A 24800-nucleotide genomic window follows, 5' to 3' on the forward strand; every position below is an offset into this window, starting at 1 on the left:
ATCTAAGCTGCAGTCAATAACATGTAAAACATGTCCTATATTACTTGCAGCACATATATAGACGAGGAAAGTCGAATGAAATATTACATATCATGGTAACAGTCAAAGGACCAAGAGATCGTCTAACATATTTAAACTTTAAAAGCACCGCGCAAAGACGAACAAAATAACAATGGCTGCATGTAATTCGGCCTTGAATCCAATAATAAGGACCCAGAAACACCAGAGTGTATTAATTCATGTTGCCCATATGAACAAGATTGGCAAACAGAGGTGGTTTTCACTAGCGACGGGGGGTGTGGTGGCCGAGGATGGCTCGAGGAGGCTTTGGTAGGAGCTTGGCCAAGCAAATCAGCCAAGAAGAGGAGATGAAGACGAACCTCGCGGCAACCCCTCTCATGCAGCTGGAGTGAGGAGCAAGCAATGCGTTAGCCGGCCTTCCACCGTTGAGGCTGGGCCCTAGAGGAAACTCACAGCCTTCCACGGTCGAGGCTAGATCGAAGTCCATATCGAAGGCTAAGGAAGCGGGAGTCGCCAGAAGCGAGCCTTGAGAGGGAACCAATGGAGTTGGATGCCACATCACTCTGTCGGACATGATGGCCTTCAATGGAATTAGAATCAACCAGAGCGGAAAAAAGTGGTTGCTGTTTGGTTCGTGATGAGGGTATTAGGCCATGGGTGCGTGCCTCTGTCGTCGGCTAGAGTGGCCTGTAGTTGGGGAAGGATGCTCTGGTGGAACCCAAGTGGCGAAGAGAAGCGAGAATACCATACTAAAAGTAAAGAGATGACAGACAAATAGCCATCCAAGGGCAAAACTAGTAGAATAAGCATGGACCGGAGGGGATGGAGGTAGCTGAAGACTGAAGTTATTTCACACTCTCCTTAAAACGAACTTTAACTTGGTTATAGGCATTGGGCACATGAAATGCAAGTGACTGGAGATCTAATTGGTTTATAGTTCTTTAAAAAGGCATGACAAAATAGCATACAGATCAACAGGAATGTGCTTCCAAATCTATATTAAGAGTTAAATATATTGAGAATATTTATCTAATCTGAAACCAGGATACTTTGATCCTTAGATGCAGTGTCTGTGCTATTTTCTTGAGGCTCTCAAAATCAATCTACTATCTTCCTGTCCAAGACCTTGCATTTTTTTCTTTTAGCATGTTCATCCCACCTTTTATTTTTTCTCTTTTTTTTTTGATAAAAGGAAAGAAAAGAAAAGAATACTCTTAAATGACCTCAACAAGACTGCTAGAAAGAAAGGCCCATGCAGGGCAATCAGTTTGTAGCAACAAAAATAACTCTGGATGTGCCACATCATTTGAGAAAAATATCATAATTGAAATCTCTACTTGCCAACCAATCTGTAGAAATATTAATTAGCCGCTATAAACCCATGATCAACAGCAAAGAATTCCAAAGATCAATTATATTAATGTGAACACTCTTGGCAAGAATATCAGGTTCCTCGCATAGTTTTCTCGAATCGGACGGCCGAAGAGCGGACAGACCAGAATCCGTGTGCTTTTAAGAGGAGGCCCCGCTCGCTCGTGCTCCTCCCATTGTCTCGCCGCTGGTCTGGTCTCCGATTGAACGGAAGGAGCATTAATTGCTCGGGTCATCCATCGGCAAGGCGCGGCTCCCTTCCTCGTAACGATCATCATCATCATTCTTATCGTTTCTTCCTTCTGTTATTCTTATTCTCTCTCTTTCTTCCTTCCTCTGCAGCTCTTCTCCGGGGTCACTGTCGAGACCGCATTCCCTCATCTGTGTGCGTGTGCGATCCTCTTCGAGATCCGCTGCCGCTTTCGCCTCTGGAGAGCTGACGCTGCTCCCCTCGGTTGATTCCTTCTCTTTCTCCGCGGGCATGGGACCGATCTGGGGCCGCACGGGCGGTGACCTGGATATCTTGATCGTGCTCTATTTCGCGGTCTGGTTCCTGGGCGCCATGTTCTTGCTCGACCGCCTCGTCTCCACCAATCCCTGAACCGCATTCTCCAAATGCTGCTGCTGCTGCTCCGTCCGTCCGTCCGTCCGTCCGTCCGTCCGTCCGTCCGTCCGTCCGTCCGTTTCAGGTTTCTCCTCTCTTGCTGTTGACGCGTGGTTTCTTTATTGGAATCCTGGGGCTTCTTTCTGATTGGGAGCATTCCCATGTCAAATTCATGTGAGACTCGGTTCTTGCACAAGAAGAGATGCGTGGGTATTTGGAATTCAAAATCTAACGCCAGGCTATTAGGTTATTTTTCTCTGGGAAACGAAGAACTGCCCAGAGATGTATGGGTCATCAGGAACATCCAAGAACAACATCTCAAGCTCTCGCAGAAAGGGAGGAAAGGCCGGCAGTAGGTTGGTTTGGTCATTGTAATTCCTAGCACGACGGAAAAATAATCGATGAGAAAAAGGAAAGGGGAAAAAAAAAATCAGATGCTCATCAAGCATGTCTGAATTCTGAAATCACAACCTTGGCGACTTTTCATCGTGTATGCTTCTATTTATGGAATCATATACTGCCCGTTTGAGGTAGATTGCTGCTCTTGTTGACGATCTTCATTATGAGCGACTTTAATATTATGTATGTATTGAATTGATTGCTTTACAATAACATTATCACTAACGGATTACTCCTTCCAAGGCTTGCATGTTCTTCTTCATGTAGGAGTATTAAGTAGCAATCAGAGGAAAAAACAGACACTGTCTGCTGAAATAGGATCATGTAATCAGATGAATGTGATCTATAGACTCTAGACTTATCTAAGTAGTGATCCTTCGATTAGCTTTCGTGTAAGTTCTAGTATCTTGATTGCATTTGTAGTTTAAAGGAAATAGCAGTATATTATCAGTATTCATCTGCATAGTTTCATAAAGTAAATATGAACTTCTAATACCTCAAAGGAGTACAAGTTTTACACTCCTTGGCCCCCACCCCACCCCCTTAAAAAAAAGCAGTTGTTGATGGAGCAATGCTATAACATACAAATTGTCAAATTATTCTCACAGAACAACATTATCGCTTGACTGATTGCATATAAAATGAAGGATAGAGGATAATGTGCTGCGTGAGGGTGAATTGCAGAATGCAGATGCAGCACAACTGTATGCTATTATGTCATAATTGCTGTTGGTTTTTATTTCTGTAAGTCTTCCTTGTTCTCTTTTCAAAGTCTATAAATTTCACTAATATCTCTTCAAATATTGAAAATGATCAAGCTCGATCGATGCTTCTCTGATTACTTATTGTTGCTGGAAATTGGACCCGGGGGCCGCCGTGAAGCCGGGGAAGGAGGAGCTCCGCTGCTGCAGGGGGCGGACGGCGGTGCGCCGGCCGGCTGCGTCCTCCGCCGCGGGGGGTGTGCGAGTCCGAAGAGGGGTGGGCGTCCAGTCCTGTCCTGTCCTGTCCTGCAAAAAAGCCGGTGGCCGGGTTCCCCGGCGCCGGCCCTCCGATGCCTAAGTCAGAGGGGGCAAATATGTGGAGAGAGCAGGGGAGAGTATGTGGAGAAGACAAAAAGAATCCCGTGTTCAATTGTGTCTGTGCTGTTTTCTTCCTTTTTCCCCCGGTCTAGGAGGGTTCTCTCCAGCTCCGGGTTTTTTCTCTGGTTTTTTGGTCCTCTCTCCCTTTTCCCTCCAGGTTTTCTTTTATAGGAGGATTTTTGTTACCTGGGAGGTGACAGGAGGTTTGTCCTGTTTTGTAATAATTGGGCACCATGTGGCCCATTAATGGCGTAATGGAGAACGGGACCGGATCAGACCGGAATCAGGGAGTTGTCACGGTCGATCGGACCTGTTGGAGTGGTTGAACCGTCGGCTGCGGTGGGCCTGGGGTCCGTAGATGGTAAGTGCATTTATTACCGAATGAACCGGCGGTCAGGGAGAGCCATACGTTCTGATGGTTCAGTGATCCGGAGATCGTCTTGGGCCGTGTTCATTAAATGCCTGAGTGCATCGGAGACTTGAGGGAGTCTCATGCATTAATGGCAGGTCGTGCCGAACGCCTGAGGAGATCTTATGCCTTGATGGCTTGGAGATAGTGACAGGTCGCAAGCCGTAGGAGTTGTCAAGTCCCTTGGACTTTAGGCGGAGGTTGAACATTTGGTTAAGGCATCGGCTCGGCGAGGGTGCCGAGCCGAGCTGATCGCCCAATGGGGCGCCCTGTGGCGGGGCTGCTTTGAGTACTCCTGGTCGGCGCCCTTTAGGCGAGCACCTTCTAGCAGAGCGCCTCGGCGCTGTCTTTGGTCGGCACTTTCTAACCGAGCAGCTTATTTTGGTTGGGCACCTCTTGGTGCGCACTCTGGTCGGCGCCTTCTAGTCGAGCGCCTTCCTGGTTGGCATCCTTTGGCCGAGCAGCTTTCTGGTCGGCGCTCTTTGGCCGAGCGCCTTTTCGGTCGGCGCTCTCTAGCCGAGCGCCTCCGTGGCGGTATGACTTGGGGTTTTTCCCCCAACACTTATGTTGTCAGATGTTACGAAGTCTTCCCCGTTGAGAGACCTAAGAAGGGCTTCCTGCCATTAACATGGTGGATCAATCTTTTGAAAGAAAACAGATAAAAGTTTAAAGTTCACACCAGAAAAAGACTAAAGCAGCTCTTTGATCTTTATTATTTTTGAGGTTAGAACAATAATTTGCTTGAAGAGATTAAATCTCTCCACATCAAGCATTTCCCATAAAGAATGAAAACACATCCATTGTTTTTTTTCTGGTAACAAAAACATGTCCATTGTTAATGAGTATATATTATCAAACACCAACATGATGGAACTGTTGAGATGTTAAGAGCAATACATGTTGCACATAGATAATATGCATGGGCCTGCAAACTTTCTTCCTTCTGTTTTTTTTTTTTTTTTGCCATGCAGTTATCTCGATTTGCTGTTAGTGCATTGTGGCCATTACATCTGTTTTGTAAGAGTAATTCTTTTTCACATCAAAATGGTGGAAGAAATATATTATGTGTATGTATATATCTATGTATTTTGAGGTAGGGGTGGTGGTGGTTAGTGGGGATCTAAACATGCAGACTAAACATCAGTTTGACATATTCTTTAGGTTGATGATCTCATGGCTTCCAAAGTTGTTGGATTGATTACCTGATGAATGTGACTAGCATGACTCGGGCCATAGTATACCTGTCTATATGCAACATATCATTATCTGTGGAAGTGATACCGATGTCTGAAAGAATGTGTGTAAACTTTATTGGGAATTGAAAGAACTTTTGGGAGTTAAGTTTGCCATACCATAAAATGATATGGACTTACACTTCATTGGATCCACATTCCAAGCTAGTGGCTGCTTAATGATGCTAAAAGATCCAAAGATTGGTGTGACAATTCATTTGTCTCAGAGTCATCCATGTTGATATTTCGTTTCATTTGCCAAGATGCTGCTAATTAGTTTACTCGATTTCTAGAAAACCTCATTAGAACTCAGTTATTTGAATTCTTTGATATTCAAAAGATGCTCCTGGTTGGCATGTTTACAAAAAAGATGTGGTCATCTGTAGAATCAATACCTATTGAAATGATGATTGAGCAAATTCTCTAATGGATAAAATCAACCATAAGCTACTAAATTTTAATGCACAGAAATTTTATAGCATGGAGAAAGATTAACAACGTAGTTGCTCAATCAGGTCCTAAGGCCAGGAATCAGGTTGCTACTCAATTTGTACTTACATTCTACAAGGAATTATGGATAAATATACATATTTGTTATTAGATGTCCGACGAAATTGACTGCAAATGTCAGTTTGGTGCACCAATAGCCTAATAATTCAATATATCATGAATGAACTGAACAATTTTAGTTATTTCATATGTCAAGTCAAAGGATACAAGCCAGATACATGTTTGCCAACCCATTGGAAGACACATTTACCAAAATGTTTTAACAATTTGTGCTGTCATGAACCATGATTTATAATTTTTTATGATTCAGATTTCGCAACTGTTTAAGATTTGTATGATTTGGTGCAATCTAAACGTGCTTTTAGGTATTTAGAGTTTTAATGCAATGAAAGCTAGTTGACTTTATGCAGTCGCATCGTACATTTATACATATTTGTTTAGAACCCACTGTTAGTGGTGCAACTTATATGAAATGCTAGGCAGACCCTAAAAGGCCATAAATTGTGGGCATCCTAGCCTATGAATAAGAAAACAGGGGTTTGTGCTCAGAAAATATAAACTGAATACTTCTTTTTATTTTTTTTTGTTCTCATTCCCTTTTCTTTTATTCTATTGTCTATCATTACCATTACTCCGTTGTAATCAATTTATGGGCAAAGAACAACATCAGATATTTGCAGAGCTGTGACCATATGTGAGATTGATTTGAGACTTGGAGGTTTTTCGGGGTTGAGTCTTGTGCCATAGTGTTAAAATGTTGAACCTTCACATCCTTATGTACTTCATGGTTGGCAGTGGCTTATTGTGGATTCTAGTGATCTGCTTGTGTGGACTTATGAATCAGGAATGAACTTACATGCAGTCAAGCTTCATGTTATCCATGTGCATTTTGGCGCGTATTATTCTTGTATCTGGTATATTCCTAGTTTTCTTTTTTTAAAAATTTGTAGATTTCTTCTGTAATATGCTTAATGCTTAAGTTCTCCATTGATGCTTATCCTTTTATCACTACAACTTTACCTCTTGCTAATGTTTTATCAAAAACTATAACTAATTCTCTGAGAAATAAGGTTACATATCCCCCCCCCCCCTCTTTAAGGAAATGTAAATGCTTCATGTCTAGTATTTTCAGAACTGATATCTGTATAAATTTTGTCAATATGTTTGTGAAGATTTGTGAAGGCTAGGAATAATAAAAGTAATGTGTTTCATTTTGCAGATTTTTTCAAATTGTGACTATTATTCTTGCCCTACATGATACAAGCAATGTACTTCTGGAAGCAGCCAAAGTGTTCAAATATTCAGAGAAGGAGACGGCGGCTAGCGTTGTATTTGGACTTTTTGCAGTCTCATGGTTAGCATTACGATTAATATACTTCCCCTTTTGGATAATTAAGACTTCAAGGTCTGTTAGTGTCATCTAATTGTTTGTGTAATTAAACTTTTGCTTTTAATTTTGCTTATTGTTTTGATGGTTGAATTTCCAGCTACTATTCCATTGAGCCCCTGATTTCAGTGAATGGTTTCCCCACCACTTCATACTATGTTTTCAATACAATGCATCTTACCGTGCTTGTGTTCCACACCTACTGGTGGAAACTCATTTGTGCAATGATCATGAGACAAATGGGTAATAGAGGACAAGTAGTAGAGGACGTTTGATCAGGTAAACAATGTAGTTTGCACACTATGCATTTTATAAAATATTGCTTATAACCATATTTTGTTAAATCAATGAAACAAGATGATCATTTGGGAATCTGAGTAGGGTTCTTAGTACATTAGGAACTGGTAGAAGTGTCTGCATGGAGCAGTTACTTCCTCAGTCCACCATATCCATATTAGAGAAAAATATCTATTTACATCGTACAACAACCAAATGTGGTTTTACTAATCATAAAAACTGGATTTGCTGTATAGTGCAGCCTTTTCTCCTTTTAAGTTGGTCATTGTGATGTTCTGGCATATTCTTGAATAGTTGCAGCAATTTTGTAAAGAAGGTCTAGCAGGTAGATTATAGGCCTGGCATCAAAACATGCTACTCTGATTGCTCTTGCTGTGTTCACAACTTTTAACTTGACTCTTCCTATATACATAGTATAAATTTTTTACTTTGTCAGAGGTCACATGTGAGTTTCTCTTCTAAAGCAACCAAGATGATATGAGCAGATTGATTTAACCAACCCAGCATAGAGTTTATGACATCAAAATGGTTGTAAAAGGTGGATGATAAACTGCATTTGATCTCCATGGTTTTTTTTCTGTGGAGGACAATCCTTCTTCTTTTCCCCTCCGCTTGATATTGCTTATGGTTTCTTCAATTTCTTGATAAGCTGCTACCCTTAGGGCCATGATCCTACAAATTTCTGACTTTCATTTATCCAAATATAGATTCTGAAGATGGAGACTGACAACAAGTTGTCCATAAATCAGGAGTGACAGATGCCATTTTTTACAGTTGTTACTCTCATCAATCTCTATGGTCCGGAGCTCTATTCATACGTTTTCCTCCAAAAGGTAGGTTCATGTGCTAAAAGATTCTTATTATTGATGTTTTAGGATTTTGGTCTTTATTGATGAAAGTGCATGACCTCTGGAATTTAAAATGGGAGCAGGATCCCCATAGTGACTAACAGTCAGATGAAGTTTTTGTTGGTTATGGTCTTTTTCATTCTTTGTTCTTTTGTTCCCAAAGATAACCGTGCCATCTTTTGTGGATGTATGTTAGGTTTTTTTTTGTATACTTGAATCACTTATACAGTTTATGGGATTTGAGGCTTATTAGTATTACCTTTGCTAACGATATCAAGGAGATGGATGTATCGGCCAAGAAATTTTTGTCTGATTGCTCATTCACAATAGTTTTCTAATTTTTTTTATTGGAATTCCATCTTGTTCCTAATAGTATAGTAGCTCGGTTGTAATTCTTGGAGATGACATCATAGCAAGACTTGTTATCGTTCCAAATTAAAAAAAACAGAAAAAACATAGCAAAACTAGTTTGATGACAAACTTTGCTAGTGTTAAGTGCATCAATATTCTCTTCTCGGTCGTTAAATCATCAAAAAGAAATTAGGAAGGAAAATACTGTACTCATTGGTACGGTTAATGTCGGGCGTGCTTGGTTCGCGGAGAGGTTGGGATGCAGTCCATACTGATTGATGAACCCCAAATTCCAAGTTTTTCAAAGTCGTCTTGCTAGTCAGAACCTGTAGAAATCTTGGCGTATTTATGTTGGAAACGCTAGAGAGATGGCTTCTGAATAAATTCCAGCCACACCTTTGACGGTATAAACAGGCCAAACGCAGCACGGCTCTTACGAACTCCATGGACCTTTTTTTTTTTTTTTTTTTTTTTTTTGTCTTTTGGTAGCAATAGGTTAACTTCTTCTAAAATGTTTGTTCGAACAATGTGTTTTGTTTCCGTATTATGGTTTTTGTTTATTCCCTGGCGCGAAGTTGGTCATGATTGTGTGTTGGTTGCTTGAGGAAAGCATGTGGGCGTTTTTCCTTTTTTTTAATAATTTAGTCGAATCTTGTGGGGAATTGTTTGTCATTGGGCTTAACTTCTCTTCTGAATGTAAATATGTAATAAATGTCCCTCAAAACGCTGGCATGACTTCCAAATGGGTGGGCTCTTTGGACCCCAAAGAAGTGGGACCTGTGCAAGTTGCTAATCATCGTGCTCCTCGCTGGTCGTCGTTTAATTAACAAATAAAATGTGAACAAAGAAAAGTGTTTCATCGTTAGGTGGGTGTACCAGGCAGAACCCATGGGGGAAAAAAAAACAAATATGCAGCTATAGAGTTTTTTTTCTTTTTCTTTTTGATAACAGAGGCAAAAATAGAGTTTTTTTTTAATATTTAGGATAATGTATGGTAAAGTATGCATGCAGCAATCCACAGCCTCGACAATAAACCAAATTGTCCCAGATGTAGGACTTCACAACCGTATGAGGTGTGCAAATATTTTCTGACGAATAAATTTGCAGCTACAGAGATTGAAAAACGCACTCTTTCTTGGGTGGCAACATCCTTTACGGCTCTACCGAAAAGATACGGCTAATAACGTGAACCGCAAAACCCATGGTCCGTGGAGCGGATGCCACGCTCTGGCTCTCGTGGCCAAAGCCCATGATCCGTGGAGCGGATGCCACGAGAGCCGGATGCCCCGCTCTGGCTCTTGTGGCCGCGGGATCGGGCTAGGCTTCTCCCCCTCTTGCAAAGCCGCGCTCCGGCTCTCGTGGCCACGGGATCGGGAAGATTTTTTTCGACGTTTTCTTTTCGAGAGAAAGGAAAAAAAAAAACAAACAGCAGTGAAGGAACCGCCCGATTTTTTTTTTTTCCAACTCCAACTCGACTCAATTAAAAATTTCAAACCCGTCCGACTTTTTATCGGGCCGGCGGGCGTTTGTTTGTCTCCATCTTCGTGAGTATACACACCACTAGCGTAGCGTAGCGTACCTGGCACGCTATATTGGTAGGTCTAGGTCAGGTGAAAGTGAAACTAATCTTATATTTTTTATTCCCGGTATATTATACCCCTTTGGCCTGCCTTTCCCCTTTGGCCGACACCCACCCTCCTCCGCCTCGCCTCCCCTCCCCTCCCCTCCCCTCCCCTCCTTTAGGATCGGGAGCCGACCAGGCAATTTTCATCTCCTCCTTATCTGATTCTCGACATGGAAGGCTCCCGGCCGCGGCGTCGGCGGCTCCTGGTGGCGTCCCTCTTCTTCTTCTACCTCCTGGCGTCGGCCCACTGCCTGGACTCGATCTGGCGCAAGAAGAAGAAGCACGAGATCAAGGGGCCCATCAAGACGGTGGTGGTGCTGGTGATGGAGAACCGCTCCTTCGACCACATGCTCGGCTGGTTCACCAACAAGTCCTCCCGCCCCGACATCGACGGCCTCACCGGCCGCGAGTCCAACCGCCTCAACGCCTCCGACCCGAACTCCCCGGAGATCTTCGTCTCGGACGACGCCGTCTTCGTGGACTCAGACCCGGGCCACTCCTTCCAGGCCATCCGCGAGCAGATCTTCGGCTCCGCCGACGCCTCCGCCGACCCCGCCCCCATGGACGGCTTCGCCCAGCAGGCCCATTCGATGGGCCTCGGCATGGCCCGCACCGTCATGAGCGGCTTCGAACCCGACGCCGTCCCCGTCTACGGCGCCCTCGCCTCCGAGTTCGCCGTGTTCGACCGCTGGTTTGCCTCGGTCCCGGCGTCCACCCAGCCCAATCGCTTCTACGTCCACTCCGCCACGTCCCACGGCGCCATGTCCAACGTCCGCAAGGACCTCATCCACGGGTTCCCCCAGAAGACCATCTTCGACTCCCTGGACGAGGACGGCCTCTCCTTCGGCATCTACTACCAGAACATCCCGGCCACCCTCTTCTTCAAGAGCCTCCGCAAGCTCAAGCACCTGCTCAGCTTCCACAGCTACACCCTCTCCTTCAAGCTGCACGCCCTCCTCGGGAAGCTCCCCAACTACGTCGTCATTGAGCAGCGCTACTTCGACATCGAGCTCTTCCCGGCCAACGACGACCACCCCTCCCACGACGTCGCCAGGGGCCAGAGCTTCGTCAAGGAGGTCTATGAGACGCTGCGGGCCAGCCCGCAGTGGACCGAGACCGCCCTGATCATCACCTACGACGAGCACGGCGGGTTCTACGACCACGTCCCCACGCCCGTCTCTGGGGTGCCCAACCCGGACGGCATCATCGGCCCCGACCCCTACTACTTCAAGTTCGACAGACTGGGGGTCCGGGTCCCCACCATTCTCGTCTCCCCCTGGATTGAAAAGGGCACTGGTGAGTGACAGCCCTTTTTTGGGGCGTTTCTCTCTCACTTTTATCTGCGATCATTCTTTCTAGCTCCCTCCTATCAGGACACCTGTTCCCAATGAAATAAAACCAACTGGGATCATGAACCTAAGGGAGCACAATCTAGTCCTGCCATTCTGTTTTTCCTTTTATTTATTTTCTTTTTCTTTCCTGCGGCTCTTTTTTCCCCATGAGATTATTAAGATATCTAAAACTATGCTGAACTTCTGTTTGATTTTATCTCTTCATAACAATTATATGCTTTCGATTCCAGTTGCGACTAAAGCAGATACCTGTAAGTCTTCTTTTTTTTAAAATTCAATTCCTCTATTTAAATTCATATTTCAATATTCTACTGAACTTAACGGTCATGGATGAGAGTGGAGATCCTATGTTGCGCTTTTTTTTTTAGGTCCGTTTTATTTGAAGGGACTGGACCATCCAATCAATTCGGTAGCCATCTGGATGGATCGGTAAGGTGGAATACCTTCAACACCAATGATGGCTACATTAATTTCCTAGAATTCTCATCGTTACTAAACCTCTTGCCTTGAAAATGGCTTTTAACGATTTATATCTTGCATAAGATCTAGATGGACGACATCCCTAATGCATCGAAATTTTCATAACCACTATGCTCGACCTTTATTTCATTGATATATCTTTTGGTCTCATATTTGATGGTCTTGAACCTTTCCCCTTCAATTTTAGACAATCATCTGTGGCCTCTAATTGCCGCAATGAACTCACTTCAGTGTTTTGGTCCAGCTTGTTTGTTTCTGAAACGAGACATGTTCACCTACTAGATTCATGGAGCAGGCCTAAACATGCGTATTTCTAGTCCATCTGATTTACACTCTTGGAACAGTCTTCCTGCTTAACTGTGTAGCTAATAAGAAACGTTTCCTGGCCGCATTACCAGTTTTTCAGGATTCTTCATGACAGGTTCCTTTTTTGCCCAAATTTGGCTCTGCTGGAAGTTGGGAACTGTTTAATTAAAGATTGACATCAACTGAAGAGTCTATTTAAATGTTCTTGACTTTGTTTATGGAATCAACTTCATATTGATCATATTAAAGAAACAATATAACATGTTTCAATCTTTCTTTGTTTCAATCTTTCATGCTTCTATCACACACCTCTAACATGTTTGTTCTGTTCATTCATAAAAGACTGATTACATGTTACTTTGCACATGTCAGTGGAAACTTATAAACCTAGAAAATAAGAAACAATATTCAGTTGTGAGGTCATGTTGAGTCTTGATACATGTGATGATTGACGAAATGCACTATATCTAAAATTAAGCATCCAATCAGAGGTCCAACAATGTTACTCGATCTAACTTGTCTGCACATTACATAGCTAATTATGTTGTCTGTCATGAGAGGAGTATACATATAGGAGTGTACCTTTCATCCTGTAAATGAGAAATTTAAATGTGAGATAGTGATTGCTCTATGTGCCGACTCTTGGTCAAATTGCTCATATGTTAACAAAAGCATTTGGAAATATAACCTGCAAGGTTTTATGAGATGTTTAATTGCTTCAATATCTAAAGTACATCTTTGGGAGGAGGGGGGACTTTGTCAATTAGATGGTTACTTATATATCAGAGTTACTGTTTTTCTATAATTTATAGGTTAATAAGTCTAATGCATTTCAGTCCAGTTATATTGTTGCATATAGATTTTGACTAAGTGATGCTTTGTTACAAAGAAAGAACAAGACAGATATCCTTCAACGATGAATGCATAGGAAAAGAAAATTTCATCCAAGCTTTCTTCTTATGGTTGCATTAAAGAAAGTGGATTGAAAAGAAAGCATCATCTGTGTTGGTGGTGGTGTGATGTGATGCAATAGTTATTGGACAGATAGAAAATATCACATGCTTATCATATTCTTTTCAAATTCTATCTTATTGTGTGGAACCGGAACTCACCCAAGCACTTGACTAAAGGGTCTACTTAGGAAGGAACATCTGCAAGCAGCATTTTTGGGAAGGTTGTGACTGAGATTAGTTGCATATGTGGTAGCTGATCAAGGCTCTCATGCATAACATTTGCACCTAACTGGTTTCCATTCACTGAAAGTGAGTTCATGCTCATCTTCACACCGACATCCTATGTGCTACATCAAGTTGCTTACATCCCTAAAGTTGGAATTCTATGTGGATTATCTTGGCATATGCTGCTACATGTCCTTTGGATTTTCAAGTTATGAAATTCTTTTATTTATTTGCCTCCTCATCGTGGGTGACAAAAGGGAGACCCTACTGGGTCAGTTAGACCAGGTATTTTTGAGCAATTATATTCGGATACACTCCATTGATCTGATTTTTTTTTTTTTAAAAAAAAACTGGGAGACTGCTGCTGAGAACCTACACAACAATTCCCTAAAGCTTTACCATCAATTGGCACGTCTTTTGTCATTTCCATTAAAACTGTTTGTCGGTCTATTTTCTGTTCAAATGAGTACTAGGTAAATCTACGGAGCTTCAAGAACTCTTCCCTTTATGCTAATGCACTTCAGGGGAGTAGCCGGAAAATAGAGCCTTTCCTCACCTCAGCCATTTTAAGTTATGAAGATGTGAATGATTGCTCCTCTTTCTAGGAAAAATGCGTTCTGAGCTGAGTTATAAATAGGTCTCATAAGAAATTGTGCGGTGCATTCAGTTTTATTATTTTCTGCATCTTTCATGTTGAAGCTGTTGTAGTAATTGCAGTGACTTTTTTTTTCCCTGTGCAGTGATCCATGAGCCTAATGGACCAACAGCACATTCACAATTTGAACATTCATCAATTCCTGCAACCGTTAAGAAACTGTTCAATCTGAATTCAAATTTTCTTACGAAGAGGGATGCATGGGCGGGGACCTTTGAGAGCCAGTTCTCCCTCCGAAAGACTCCTCGAACTGATTGTCCAGGTTTGTGTGATATTCATTCATATACATGCGTGCAGCATGCAGACACGCACAAGAATGCTGGCATTTACATCTTTGGGATCTTTGGCCATGCACTTTCCTTTGTTTAGAATCTCCTGTTGTTCAAGCATTAATAAGGACATCTTTTATATCCCTGCTGGTTGCATTGGACCTACTATGATGCATGCTATATGAGCATGGTCAGTGCATTTTGCATTAGTTGGATCATTTTTGAAATCTTAAGCTGAAATATGTGAATTAAGAGTCTGGGCAGAGTAATGAACGCTCAAAAACATCTGCATATCTTATGGTTAGTGTTGGTGGCTGGCGTCAGCTTGTCGTAAGTTCAGCTTTCTGTTGGTGAGTTTCTGCAATGTGAAATATGCCCTACAATAGGTACAGGCAATGTGCCCAAGCGTCTGCATGGGTGCAAAGAGGGATGGGATCTTGTAGTTTCAGATACCAAAATTGTTGTGGCCAGTTCCGTGCACATCTGTCATTACCCTTGCCATCTATGAATGCATTCTCAATGAATATTTAACTGCCGATGCGTTCTCAATGTATGTGCAGAGAAGCTTCCCGAGGTGAAGAGACTGAGGCCATTTGGGCCTAGGGAGGATTCAACACTCTCGGAGTTTCAGATGGAGCTGATGCAACTGGCCTCTCAGCTGAATGGTGACCATGTCCTCAACACCTATCCGGACATCGGCAAGGGCATGACTGTGGCTCAGGCAAACATATATGCGGAGGATGCGGTTGCAAGGTTTCTGGAAGCAGGAAGGGCTGCACTGAGGGCTGGAGCAAATGAGTCTGCCATCGTCACGATGCGGCCTGCCCTCACTAGCAGGACTTCCGGGGGGCCTTCCAATCCATCACTTCAAAACATTTAAATTCAGATAAATATATACACACAACTGTAGGTATTGTACATGTAAATGCCACTTTAAACCAAGAGCTACTTGGTCCCTTATACTTGAACTGATTATAATTCACCCTCATTTTCGGATGATTCAGCCATGGATAGGGAGGGGCCCCATGGCAGGGTAGGATTGGAAAAGATGATCCCAGGATGATGGGATCAAGCTTGCTGCTGCTGTCAATGCTGTTATCATTTTATAACTGCCGAAACTGATGGAACTGCCTTTCTATTGGCCAGGTGTTTATATATAATATAAGGAACATTATCAAAAGTCCCCATCAACTTCGACTTTGTTACATTCAAATCCCCTCTTGTTCGAAAATTTCTAATCCAACTCTTGATATTATAATTTGTTGCCGATGCGATCCTTTCCTCCGTCTTCTCTATAATATTGTTTTGTCGTCTGCAAATGACTAAAATGCCCTATTACTTTTTTGATGTGACTTCAATCTTCGTTGCCATCTCTTTTCATGTGTCCTCCCCATCGAGCCCTTAATGTTTTATTGAACCTTGGATGCAGTGAATTATGAGAGCGGTCCCCTCACCAATATTCTCTGAAAAATTTTCACAGGAAAACAAACCTGTTGTGAGAAAGATAGCAACTTCAGTAGACACAGCAATCAATATAAGGAACTGAAAAGAGAACTTCATATCTTTCTTGAAAACCCAGATGAGAGGTGGATGAGACTTAGTGCAAGCGTGCTAGGAGGGTCTGGAGACTAGTTGCAATTTTGTCGGATGTTTGGGGTCGTCTTTCCTGCATGTGCTTAGATGGTGGGCTGTTGCTCCGTAGTCTCGGCAGACGGGTGACTTATATTGCTTGTCAAATATGGCTAGTCATAAATGTATGGACTTTTGGCGAGAGCTGTTCTTTTTTGAAATTTGTTGTAGATCGAGCCTGAAGTCATGCGGTGGAGATTAGTCAGGCAGATCTATTGGATGGATCTTTGTAGCTCGGGGCACCTGGAGCTCTATTTCTGCTCATGAAGCATCTCAGATGTTGTTCTTCACTTGGGAGCTTCCATTCTTGAATTTTCTCCAAATCAACTTCGATAGATGCGTGTTAGATGGCGGTAGGAGGAGAGGTGCAGACTTTGTTATCAGAGGCTGGGATTTTAGGGCGATTATGGTTGATAGTTGCCAAATCTTCAATACCTCGATTTCAGAGGCTGAGCTAAGGACGGCATGGGCCGGTATAGGTTATGCTCAGCGTGTGTTGCAGGCTAGTGCGATACTGTTTGAGGGGGATTCGACTATGGGTATTGGTTGGGTTCAGTGTATCGTCGGCATTGTGGGCAAGTGCGACCCATTGATTCAAGACATCTAAGCCATGGTCTATGGCGGAGGTAGCTTTCCAGGCTAAGCATATTTATAGAGAGTTCAATGAGGCTGTAGATTGGAAAGCCTCGTACATGGCCAACCACTTTGGAGACACCCTTTGGGTTGAGGAGAGGGAGTTGCTTAGTACGCTTCGGGATATGTTATATTTTAACCTTTTTTGGATGTATCCGTATTAGATATGTATAAATCTAAAAAAAAAATAGATGAGAAAAATCAGGCAAAAGAAAAGTTATCCATGTAGAACTTAAACCCCTGGAAACTACAAAGTAGGACAACGGTATATGCCATAGAAAGAAAATAGAGGAGGCTTATCAAGTTCTAGTACAAACCGCATCAGAATAGATTATTCTTTTACCATGATGAAATGAAATATATGCGTATTTTCCCCCCCAAAAAATAAAGAAATTGTGGCTGTATACGATGGCGATGCCATGCTATATTACATGCAAAATCAACGGCTGAACGAACCTTTGGACGAACGACGTGGATGATTATAGCTTGCTCTTCATCTTAGATCTCCTCCGCTCCATCAAAATCTTGCCTAACTTAAGCATCAAGAGATCTTGCCTATCTTAAGCCTTAAAAGATCCTCCACCAAACAAGTTACGACAACCCTTGATCGTTTCATTTTTTTGTAGGCCGGGTCCCTCACCGCATAGCCCAGCTGTAGCCGAGCCAACCAACCTCAACACCGCCTAACCCCATCCAATCATTCATGGTGCTACGGAAGTCTATTCCCTCCACTCCTAGACAATTTCATGACATTTTGATTTCGAATTTGAGTGGCAATATATGTACTAGGGCTTTTTAAATGCAGCCGCCTTAACAAGAAAATAAAAGGAACAGAACAGAAAAGAAAAAACCAATTCCGAAAACTTCTGGACACTAGACCTTTAGCTATCTGATATGGCAAATTTGCAGTCATTTTCACATCCCATTTTGGCACGAGGCATTCCAGTCGAAGGCAGAGGGTCGAGAACGCAGCTCACCATTTTACCTTCACATAATGCCCCCCTTTCTGGGTGTTTTTAGTGAGGGTGCCTCGACAAGCTGCATGCCTGGGTAATGCTCAACCATACCTCCCTCTCATATATACCTCAGAGAGCGGCTTGCCAGTCTTAAGGCCTGAAACCTTATTGCATATTGGCACCTTTTATCATTTGAGATATAACCTGTTTTGAATCCCAAAGGTCATGAGAAAGCAAGAAAACCACATTATTTAGAATGATATGTACTCAACCGCCAAGAATGTGTGCAAAAAGCAACAATTATCAGAATCCACTTCAGCAGTAAATGATGGGAACTTATTTACAGTTAAAGTGAATTGATGCCTTGTCTAAGTTCTGAGCAGATCACGCGTCATCAGCATCACTCCCACCTACATGAGGATCATGGCTCATCCAGTAGTGACTTCCATCAGGGCCCGAAACTTTAAACCTGCTCAAGAGTAAGAGCCCAACGCGATAACTTGCACATGTTAGTAATGTCCATCAAGTATTCAATCAATAAACTTATCTGCCTTCACGCTTATTAAATTTTGAAACCCTTTTCACCCAGATCTTATTTTATTCGATGCAAACATTCATATAAATATAGATTATTTAAAGAGCACCTCTCGAGGATAAATTTTCCTTCCTTGTACTTCTGGCTCTTTTCATGGGCAGCCTCCTGGAACAAAGCACTGGGTCATTGGTAGATGCCATTAGATTACACAAGTGAAAAGTGAAAACAACCGAAAGTTGGGTCTTACATATTTCCATCCCACAATAGATCCACAACCAACACAAAATATGTCAGATACAGTGTGCATTCCCGTCATCATCGCGCGCTCCTCTTTCAGTCCAACCGTCACATTCACTCTGCCAAAGATTTGAAGAAAAGATAAATGGCATCCCAGCCATGGACTAACGAGCACACGACAGATGATGTTACAGAAAAGAAGTTCACATCCCCTTGCTGCATTGCCCAGAAGGCTCACAAGGGTTATCCTCTTGCTTGGCACCAGAGTGATCCATACACTGCTAACTGGGGAATCTTTAGCAGTGTCAGATGACTCCTAATAACCAGCTTAAGACAACAACATTGCCCAATTTCATCTTGTTGGTTATGCAATGGTAGAATGCAAATATTCCAAAAGGATGTGCTTTTGTGCTGAATTACTGAATTAACTCAATTATGAACTCCAAATACCTGCAAGCAGTGAAAAGCTAATACATGTACACTCGTAACTATTTTCTGTATGGCTGAGGACATGCCAAAAGAGAAGGCATGTTCATTTACTGTATACCAAGAATGACAAGTTATATTTATCTATTTGTAACCATTTCGTCCTGGCACATTTATATACACATATCTCATTTTATGCACCTGTTATCATTTGGAAGCTGCAACTTACGAGATGCAATGCGATCACAGAAATCGCCAGACTGATGAAGCACTGGGTTTTAGAGGAGCACAAGATAACTTTTGTTGGCAATTGAAAATGTTCATTTGAATTTGAAAAGGAACTTCAACTCACACTATATACCAGTTGAAATTCTGTGAAAGGCAGCAAATTAGGTGCTTTGAAACCATATAAGCAAACGCCATGATCATAATATCATTGAATTTATGATATTTATTTGCCAGTGGCTTAGATTTCCTTAATTGGTGAAAATGGGGAAGGTCTTGGAAGCAGTTTTGTATTTCAAAATTCAATAAAAGAAGGTAAAGCATGCCAATTCCCCCCTCTCTAAGCATTCTAAGGGTCCCACATGCATAATTGCCCTCCCAATAATAATACCAAGCCCCAATTCTTAAAATATTCACCATACTCACACCTAAGGTTTTGAAGTCTCGCCAACACGATACACTAAGCTTTGTATCACTTGGTACATATCGGTACTTATAACCAAAGTTTGCCAAACCGGTACCTGAGAGCGTATCCTCCGGTGATCGGTTCGGCACGAGACGAGTCCATACTGTGCCATTCTAAGGCGTACCAAAAATAGAAAAATGATGGGGGAGAGGGAGAAAAAGAGAGAGGAAGAGAGGGGGAGGGAAAAACCTATCGGAGATGGGGAGAGGGATTGAGGGAGAGAGTTCGAGAGAGGGAGAGATCGAGAAAGGGAGAGGGAAGGTATTCATGCAATTTTCTATATTTAGAAAGGTATACAAGCAAATAGCAACTTTGCCAAGGTATTCATGCAGTTTTGCATATTTAGGAGGGTATACAAGCAAAAAACCCTTTTTTTGATTGACCAACAAAATTTTAGATAGAGTCTTCTAAGAGTAATCCCAAAACTGAATCTCCTTTTAGATCATTGTCTCCACATCTCCAATGACCTATTTTCTCCATTTTCTGATTTTTTTAAAGAGTAAACATGGACCGTATATGAAATATTATGTGGAACTTCCAACTATACCTCCTTCCAATACAACTTAGTACCAACTCTAAGCTTAGAATCCACATTTTCAAGAATCTAAAAAATGTAAAGCCCCACATTGTCTCACCAATATCAAGAATTACATATTGTCACTTGATAGAGGTATTTTCAGTGTGTACCTCCTTGTATTGAGCATACTATACCGGTACCAAACCGAGTATGGTTCACTAAATCAAGCTGAACCGGCCAGTTCGAGGCATATCAAACTAGATCGGTCGGGACCAACATGATTCAGCCTCTCGAATCAAGACAGGGCTGGTTAGCCATTAAAACCCCTCCCCCAATCTGTCTGGTCATGTTTGCCAATTAAAACACCCCCCCCCCCCTTCTCAAGTCTCCCAATTCTGCTAAAACAAAGATACCATTCACATTTAACTTTCCACATCCAATTTGAACCAACAACATCCCCCCCCCTTCTTTCATCCTTTTCACTACCTCTCGAAGAAAATATCCTTTGGATTCTTTAATTCCCTGAATTCATATATATGCATATATATAGATAGGCAAATTGACCATTACAAACCTAAGAGGTGTGGTATGCTGACCAATGTAAGAAGCATTCATTCCATGCACCAAAAATGCATTTACCAATCGTTTTCCTTGCCCAATAATCATGAACATTAATTTTCTGCCCTACCTATAAAGCATCACAAAACCCCGGACTTGTGCTTTCTCTTGCTCTAGCGTTAAGGGCAGTTCAGTTCAAGGGGTCTCAGAAGAAACTCCTTGTTTGCGTTACGGGAAAGCAAGAAGTCTAATACAAACAGTACAACATCTCCATTAACATTAGCTGGTGCCTCTTCCAAATCAAGCTTGGGTGTAAAAATGAAGGCTTTGCCTAATTTCTTACTTTGATGCATCTATCTGATGCCAAAAAGCCATCTAAAATGAATGTATGACTAAAAATAGCAACTTGATTTAATAAAACCAACATTATTTCTATAACGTCTTTACAATACTAAGCAAACTAAATAGTCTTACAAAGTCCCTAATTTCCACAGCCCCATAGAACCAGTATATACCTTATATACAAAAAAAGGTAGCTCTTTGTCACTTTTTTCAACCATATGGCTCTTGATTTCTCCCTCCAAAGAAATCTCCACTCCTTTTATTTTACTGACCAACAAATTTTTAGATAGTCTTCTAAGAGTAATCCCAAAACTGAATCACCTTTTATATCATTGCTTCCGCATCTCCAAGGACTTATTTTCTCCATTTTCTGATTTTTTTTAAAGAGTAAACATGGACTTTACATGAAAGCTTACATAGAAATTCCTCCTATACCTCCTTCCAACACAACTTAGTACTGATTCTAAGCTTAGGATCTACTATTTCAAGCATTTAAGAAATCTAAAGCCCCACATTGTCTCACCGATATCAAGAATAACATATTGTCACTTGGCAGAGATGTTGTTTTCGGTATAAGGGTGGCAATTTACTCTGCCCGTCGGATACCAGACCCTAGCCTAATGGGGTGGGTTTTACCTGACCCGGAACGAATCTAGGATAGGTACAAATAATGGTAAAACATGCCCTAAACTGAGCCGAATATATATAACTCTTTGCAAATCCCCTCCCTAAGGCAAAAAATATTGATTTGTATGAAGAAAATTGATTTTTGTAGCTATACCCAACCCGATCTGTACCACTCACCTTGTCTAACTCTACCTGCTCCATCCCATCTTGGACCAGGTTAAGTATGGAGCATATATAGGTAATGGCCTACTCGACCCATACTCAAGCTATTGCCATCCCTATTTTAGTGCGTACCTCCTCATACCAAGCATACCATACCGATGCTGAATAAAGCATGGTTCGTCGAATCATGCCAAATTGGCCGATTCAGGACATATCAAATTAGACCGGTCGAAGACCGTCATGGTTCAGCCTCTCGAATTGAGACAGAGCTGTTTTGCTATTAAAACCTCTCCCTCGTCTGCCTGCTCATGTTTGCCTATTAAAACACCTCTCTCTACCTGCATTCAATGATTTTTGGTCTCTCTCTTTCACTCATGTTAGAGTTAGGGTTTCCCTCCCTTCCCCTCCCTCTCCCTCTAGGGTTAGAGTTAGGGTCTCCCTTAACCCTCCCCCTTGCTACCTCTCTCTCTCTCCCTCCCTCCCTCCCTCCCTCCCTCCCGCCAACGATGACAACGAGGCCTTTCGAGCCCCCTCTATCCCTCTCTCTGTTTTCCTCTCTCTCCTTCTCCCCTCTCTCTCCGACTCCTCTTGTTTCAGCACGCCTCATAACGGCACGGTATAGACCCGTATCGTGCCAAATTGGTTGCCCACTGGTACGCCCTCCTATATAGGTTCAGCGAACCATGAAACTAAGATTCGGTTAGGGGCATACCGAGTCTTTCTACGTCGAACCAAGCTCTATATTGAATGTATTGACATTGCACTAGTATGGTACTGGTACAGAATCCGGTATTGAGACGACGGACCTTGATCTATACTATAGTAAGAGGAGAGCTAGGGGTCCTTTAGGCCTATGAAGATTGTCCACAAATAGAATATTACTTGATTCCAAAAAAAAAGCTTTATCATAATAAGATCGTCATTATAGGTTGTTTTGGAAAAAAACACGCATCAAAGGTTGTCGTACCGGTTAGAACCATATCGTACCATATCGGTGCGCAATCTTGTACCGTGTCGACACTCGGTATACCTCGCCGTCTCGTACCAAACCGCATACCGATACTGTAATAGGATGGTACCGGTACGGGGTTCGATACCGAGACGGTGAACCTTGATACGCACATTACCAATCTTAATCTTTTTTGTAATCCCATGTCCAATAAAATCCTTCGAGCACCTCAAATTCCTTTTATGTCTATCCTAACTAACCCATCTCTTTAGCTAACACAATAAGTTTTCCCTCTCTATCTCCCCCTCTAGCAATCATATCCACCTCCAATATCTAGCTCTCATGTTAAACTTTATTTTTATTTATTACTTTTATTTGGTATTTTACCCTTTGCTCAAAATCCTGATATTTATTTCTTGTTGTCTTATCCATTATTTGTTTTTAGTACACATGCATCGCACATACTTATATGCTAGTATGAAAAAAATATCTAGATGAATTTATTTGGTTAATAGAATATATAGAATGCGACCTTTTCCTACAAAGAATATATATTCCTTTGTCTCTTAAAGGCATACTCTTTTGTAGTTTTTGTTGAAGGAGAAAAGGGTGACGCTAAAATCTCCCTTTAAGAAACCATGGATCTAAGCACTTTCTCTCGACCCATTTAAATATACCTGCTTCTCTTCTTTACAAAATAATGATAATGATGTGAAAAGTACTCTAGATTTAGTAGAAATTTGAATTCATCATCACTATAAAGCAACTACATAGAGGTATAAGAATTTCTTATTATAACACATTTAACTCTACCATACATAATGAAAAAGGTAGAAAAAATAATAATCAGACATAGATGGAAATATGGTGATGTAAAAAGCATTTTCATCCAATTGAGAGCAATGCTAAATTTTAGAATAAAATCTCAAGTGGCGTATTATTAAGCAAAGATAACCATATTACTTACACCTTATTGAAGAGATAAGCCTTCCCATGCCTGCAATGGAACGACTGGACAGAATACGAAAAAAGTTAGTCAGTACAATTACGCCATTCGCATACAGTATGCATGAATTGCAACATATACAAACGGCTTTATGTTTGCCTTCTCGAAAAGCATATTTCATAGCGAATAAGATGAATAGTGCCTCCATTAAGAAATATTCAGAAAAAATCATAAGAAAGCCCCATGAATTCCATATTGTTCTGTAGTTCTTTTTTTTAATCAACATGCCCATGTTTCCATGCATCTAAAATTTCGTAATGGAAGGCAGGAATCAAGACAGCAACATTTGAGCAAAGAGGATGCCAGCAGGACATTTAGACATTTAGGCACTGCCTTTCTCCACAAAATGCCGAAGCTTGCTGTATCTAAAGGGAAGGGCGTTGACTTGATAGCGTCCAAGAATGGAGATCATGCTGCACATGGGACGAGAGAGAGCCGTCTAGGAGAACCGCCAGGAGGCAAAAAAAAAAAAAAAAAGAAAAGAAAAGAAAAAAACAGTGGCGTTGCTTTGTTCGTGACGAGGAAATTAAAGACCCAAAGAACCCTCACCTCACGTCCTAATAAACAAGGATCAATTGCAAGAAGAAAGAAACAAGGAAGAGGGACGAATGGAAGAGAAATAGAGAGAGAGAGAGAGAGAGAAGACGGGCACGATGTGCTCCTATCCTACCTTGGAGATGATGTCGTTCCACAGGGCGAGATGGGTCTGGCAGTGCTTGCAACTGTAGATCTTCCCCTCCAGATGTATCAGGAACAGCCGCCCCATCCCCCCCCTCTCTCTCTGTCTCTCCGTCTCCTCTCCCCACCCTTTTTCTTTTTTGCCTTATTATGGGTAATAATTGCCGATTTCTCTCTCTTTCAGAAAACAAGAAAGAAAGATGTCTGCGACAATTAGGAAAGGGAAGAGAAGAGAAGAGAAGGGAAAAAAAAATATAGAAACAAGAAAAAATTTGAAATGGAAGAGGGGACTTGAGAAGGAGGATGGGGGCGATGATAGGCCTGAACCGCGAAGGAATGGGACAAGACACGGCAAAGAAAAGAACGAGACGAGGAAAAGGAAGGCAGCCAGCTGTTGCTTATATATTATAATATGCCCCTTTTTTTATAATTTTATTTTATTTCGTTTAATTAATTTGGATACATATATATATATGTATATA

The 24800-nt window shown here is 41.9% G+C and overlaps 2 protein-coding genes and 1 long non-coding RNA gene across 4 annotated transcripts; 1 reads left to right on the plus strand and 2 right to left on the minus strand.

Moving 5' to 3' along the window:
- Positions 1 to 1258: 1258 nt before the first annotated feature.
- On the minus strand, positions 1259 to 10161 carry LOC113462534. The gene is made up of 2 exons (XR_005511280.1): positions 8719 to 10161; positions 1259 to 2374 (listed from the first exon to the last, which is right to left on the minus strand). It is a non-coding gene; the product is annotated as an uncharacterized LOC113462534 (long non-coding RNA).
- A 33-nt stretch (positions 10162 to 10194) lies between these two features.
- LOC103716538 (non-specific phospholipase C1) lies at positions 10195 to 15577 on the plus strand. Of its 2 annotated transcripts, XM_008804570.4 has the most exons (4): positions 10195 to 11428; positions 14189 to 14365; positions 14933 to 15278; positions 15377 to 15577. In XM_008804570.4, the coding sequence occupies exons 1-3, from the start codon at positions 10303 to 10305 to the stop codon at positions 15250 to 15252; spliced, it is 1623 nt and encodes a 540-aa protein (XP_008802792.1). In that variant the 5' UTR covers positions 10195 to 10302; the 3' UTR covers positions 15253 to 15278; positions 15377 to 15577. The 2 variants fall into 2 exon arrangements, with proteins under 2 accessions (XP_008802792.1, XP_008802791.1); XM_008804569.4 differs by having other exon boundaries at positions 14933 to 15577.
- Positions 15578 to 17813: 2236 nt separating this feature from the next.
- On the minus strand, positions 17814 to 24588 carry LOC103716537 (protein yippee-like). The gene is made up of 5 exons (XM_039125134.1): positions 24311 to 24588; positions 23602 to 23645; positions 18373 to 18481; positions 18235 to 18290; positions 17814 to 18059 (listed from the first exon to the last, which is right to left on the minus strand). The coding sequence occupies exons 1-5, from the start codon at positions 24404 to 24406 to the stop codon at positions 17975 to 17977; spliced, it is 390 nt and encodes a 129-aa protein (XP_038981062.1). The 5' UTR covers positions 24407 to 24588; the 3' UTR covers positions 17814 to 17974.
- Between the last annotated feature and the right edge of the window lie 212 nt (positions 24589 to 24800).

Source organism: Phoenix dactylifera, chromosome 3 (genome assembly GCF_009389715.1).
Source record: "Phoenix dactylifera cultivar Barhee BC4 chromosome 3, palm_55x_up_171113_PBpolish2nd_filt_p, whole genome shotgun sequence".
Classification (NCBI taxonomy): Eukaryota; Viridiplantae; Streptophyta; class Magnoliopsida; order Arecales; family Arecaceae; genus Phoenix; species Phoenix dactylifera.

Bases quoted from the DNA above. Each gene is read 5' to 3' on its own strand.
- LOC103716537 (XM_039125134.1), bottom strand. From the start codon at position 24,406: ATGGGGCGGCTGTTCCTGATACATCTGGAGGGGAAGATCTACAGTTGC. The intron at 23,646-24,310 runs GTAGGATAGGAG...TATTCTGTCCAG, and splicing joins GGAACGACATCATCTCCAAG to TCGTTCCATTGCAGGCATGG. The intron at 18,291-18,372 runs GTAAGACCCAAC...GCTTTGTTCCAG, and splicing joins CTATTGTGGGATGGAAATAT to GAGGCTGCCCATGAAAAGAG.
- LOC103716538 (XM_008804569.4), top strand. From the start codon at position 10,303: ATGGAAGGCTCCCGGCCGCGGCGTCGGCGGCTCCTGGTGGCGTCCCTC. The intron at 11,429-14,188 runs GTGAGTGACAGC...TTCCCTGTGCAG, and splicing joins CTGGATTGAAAAGGGCACTG to TGATCCATGAGCCTAATGGA. The intron at 14,366-14,932 runs GTTTGTGTGATA...ATGTATGTGCAG, and splicing joins TCCTCGAACTGATTGTCCAG to AGAAGCTTCCCGAGGTGAAG.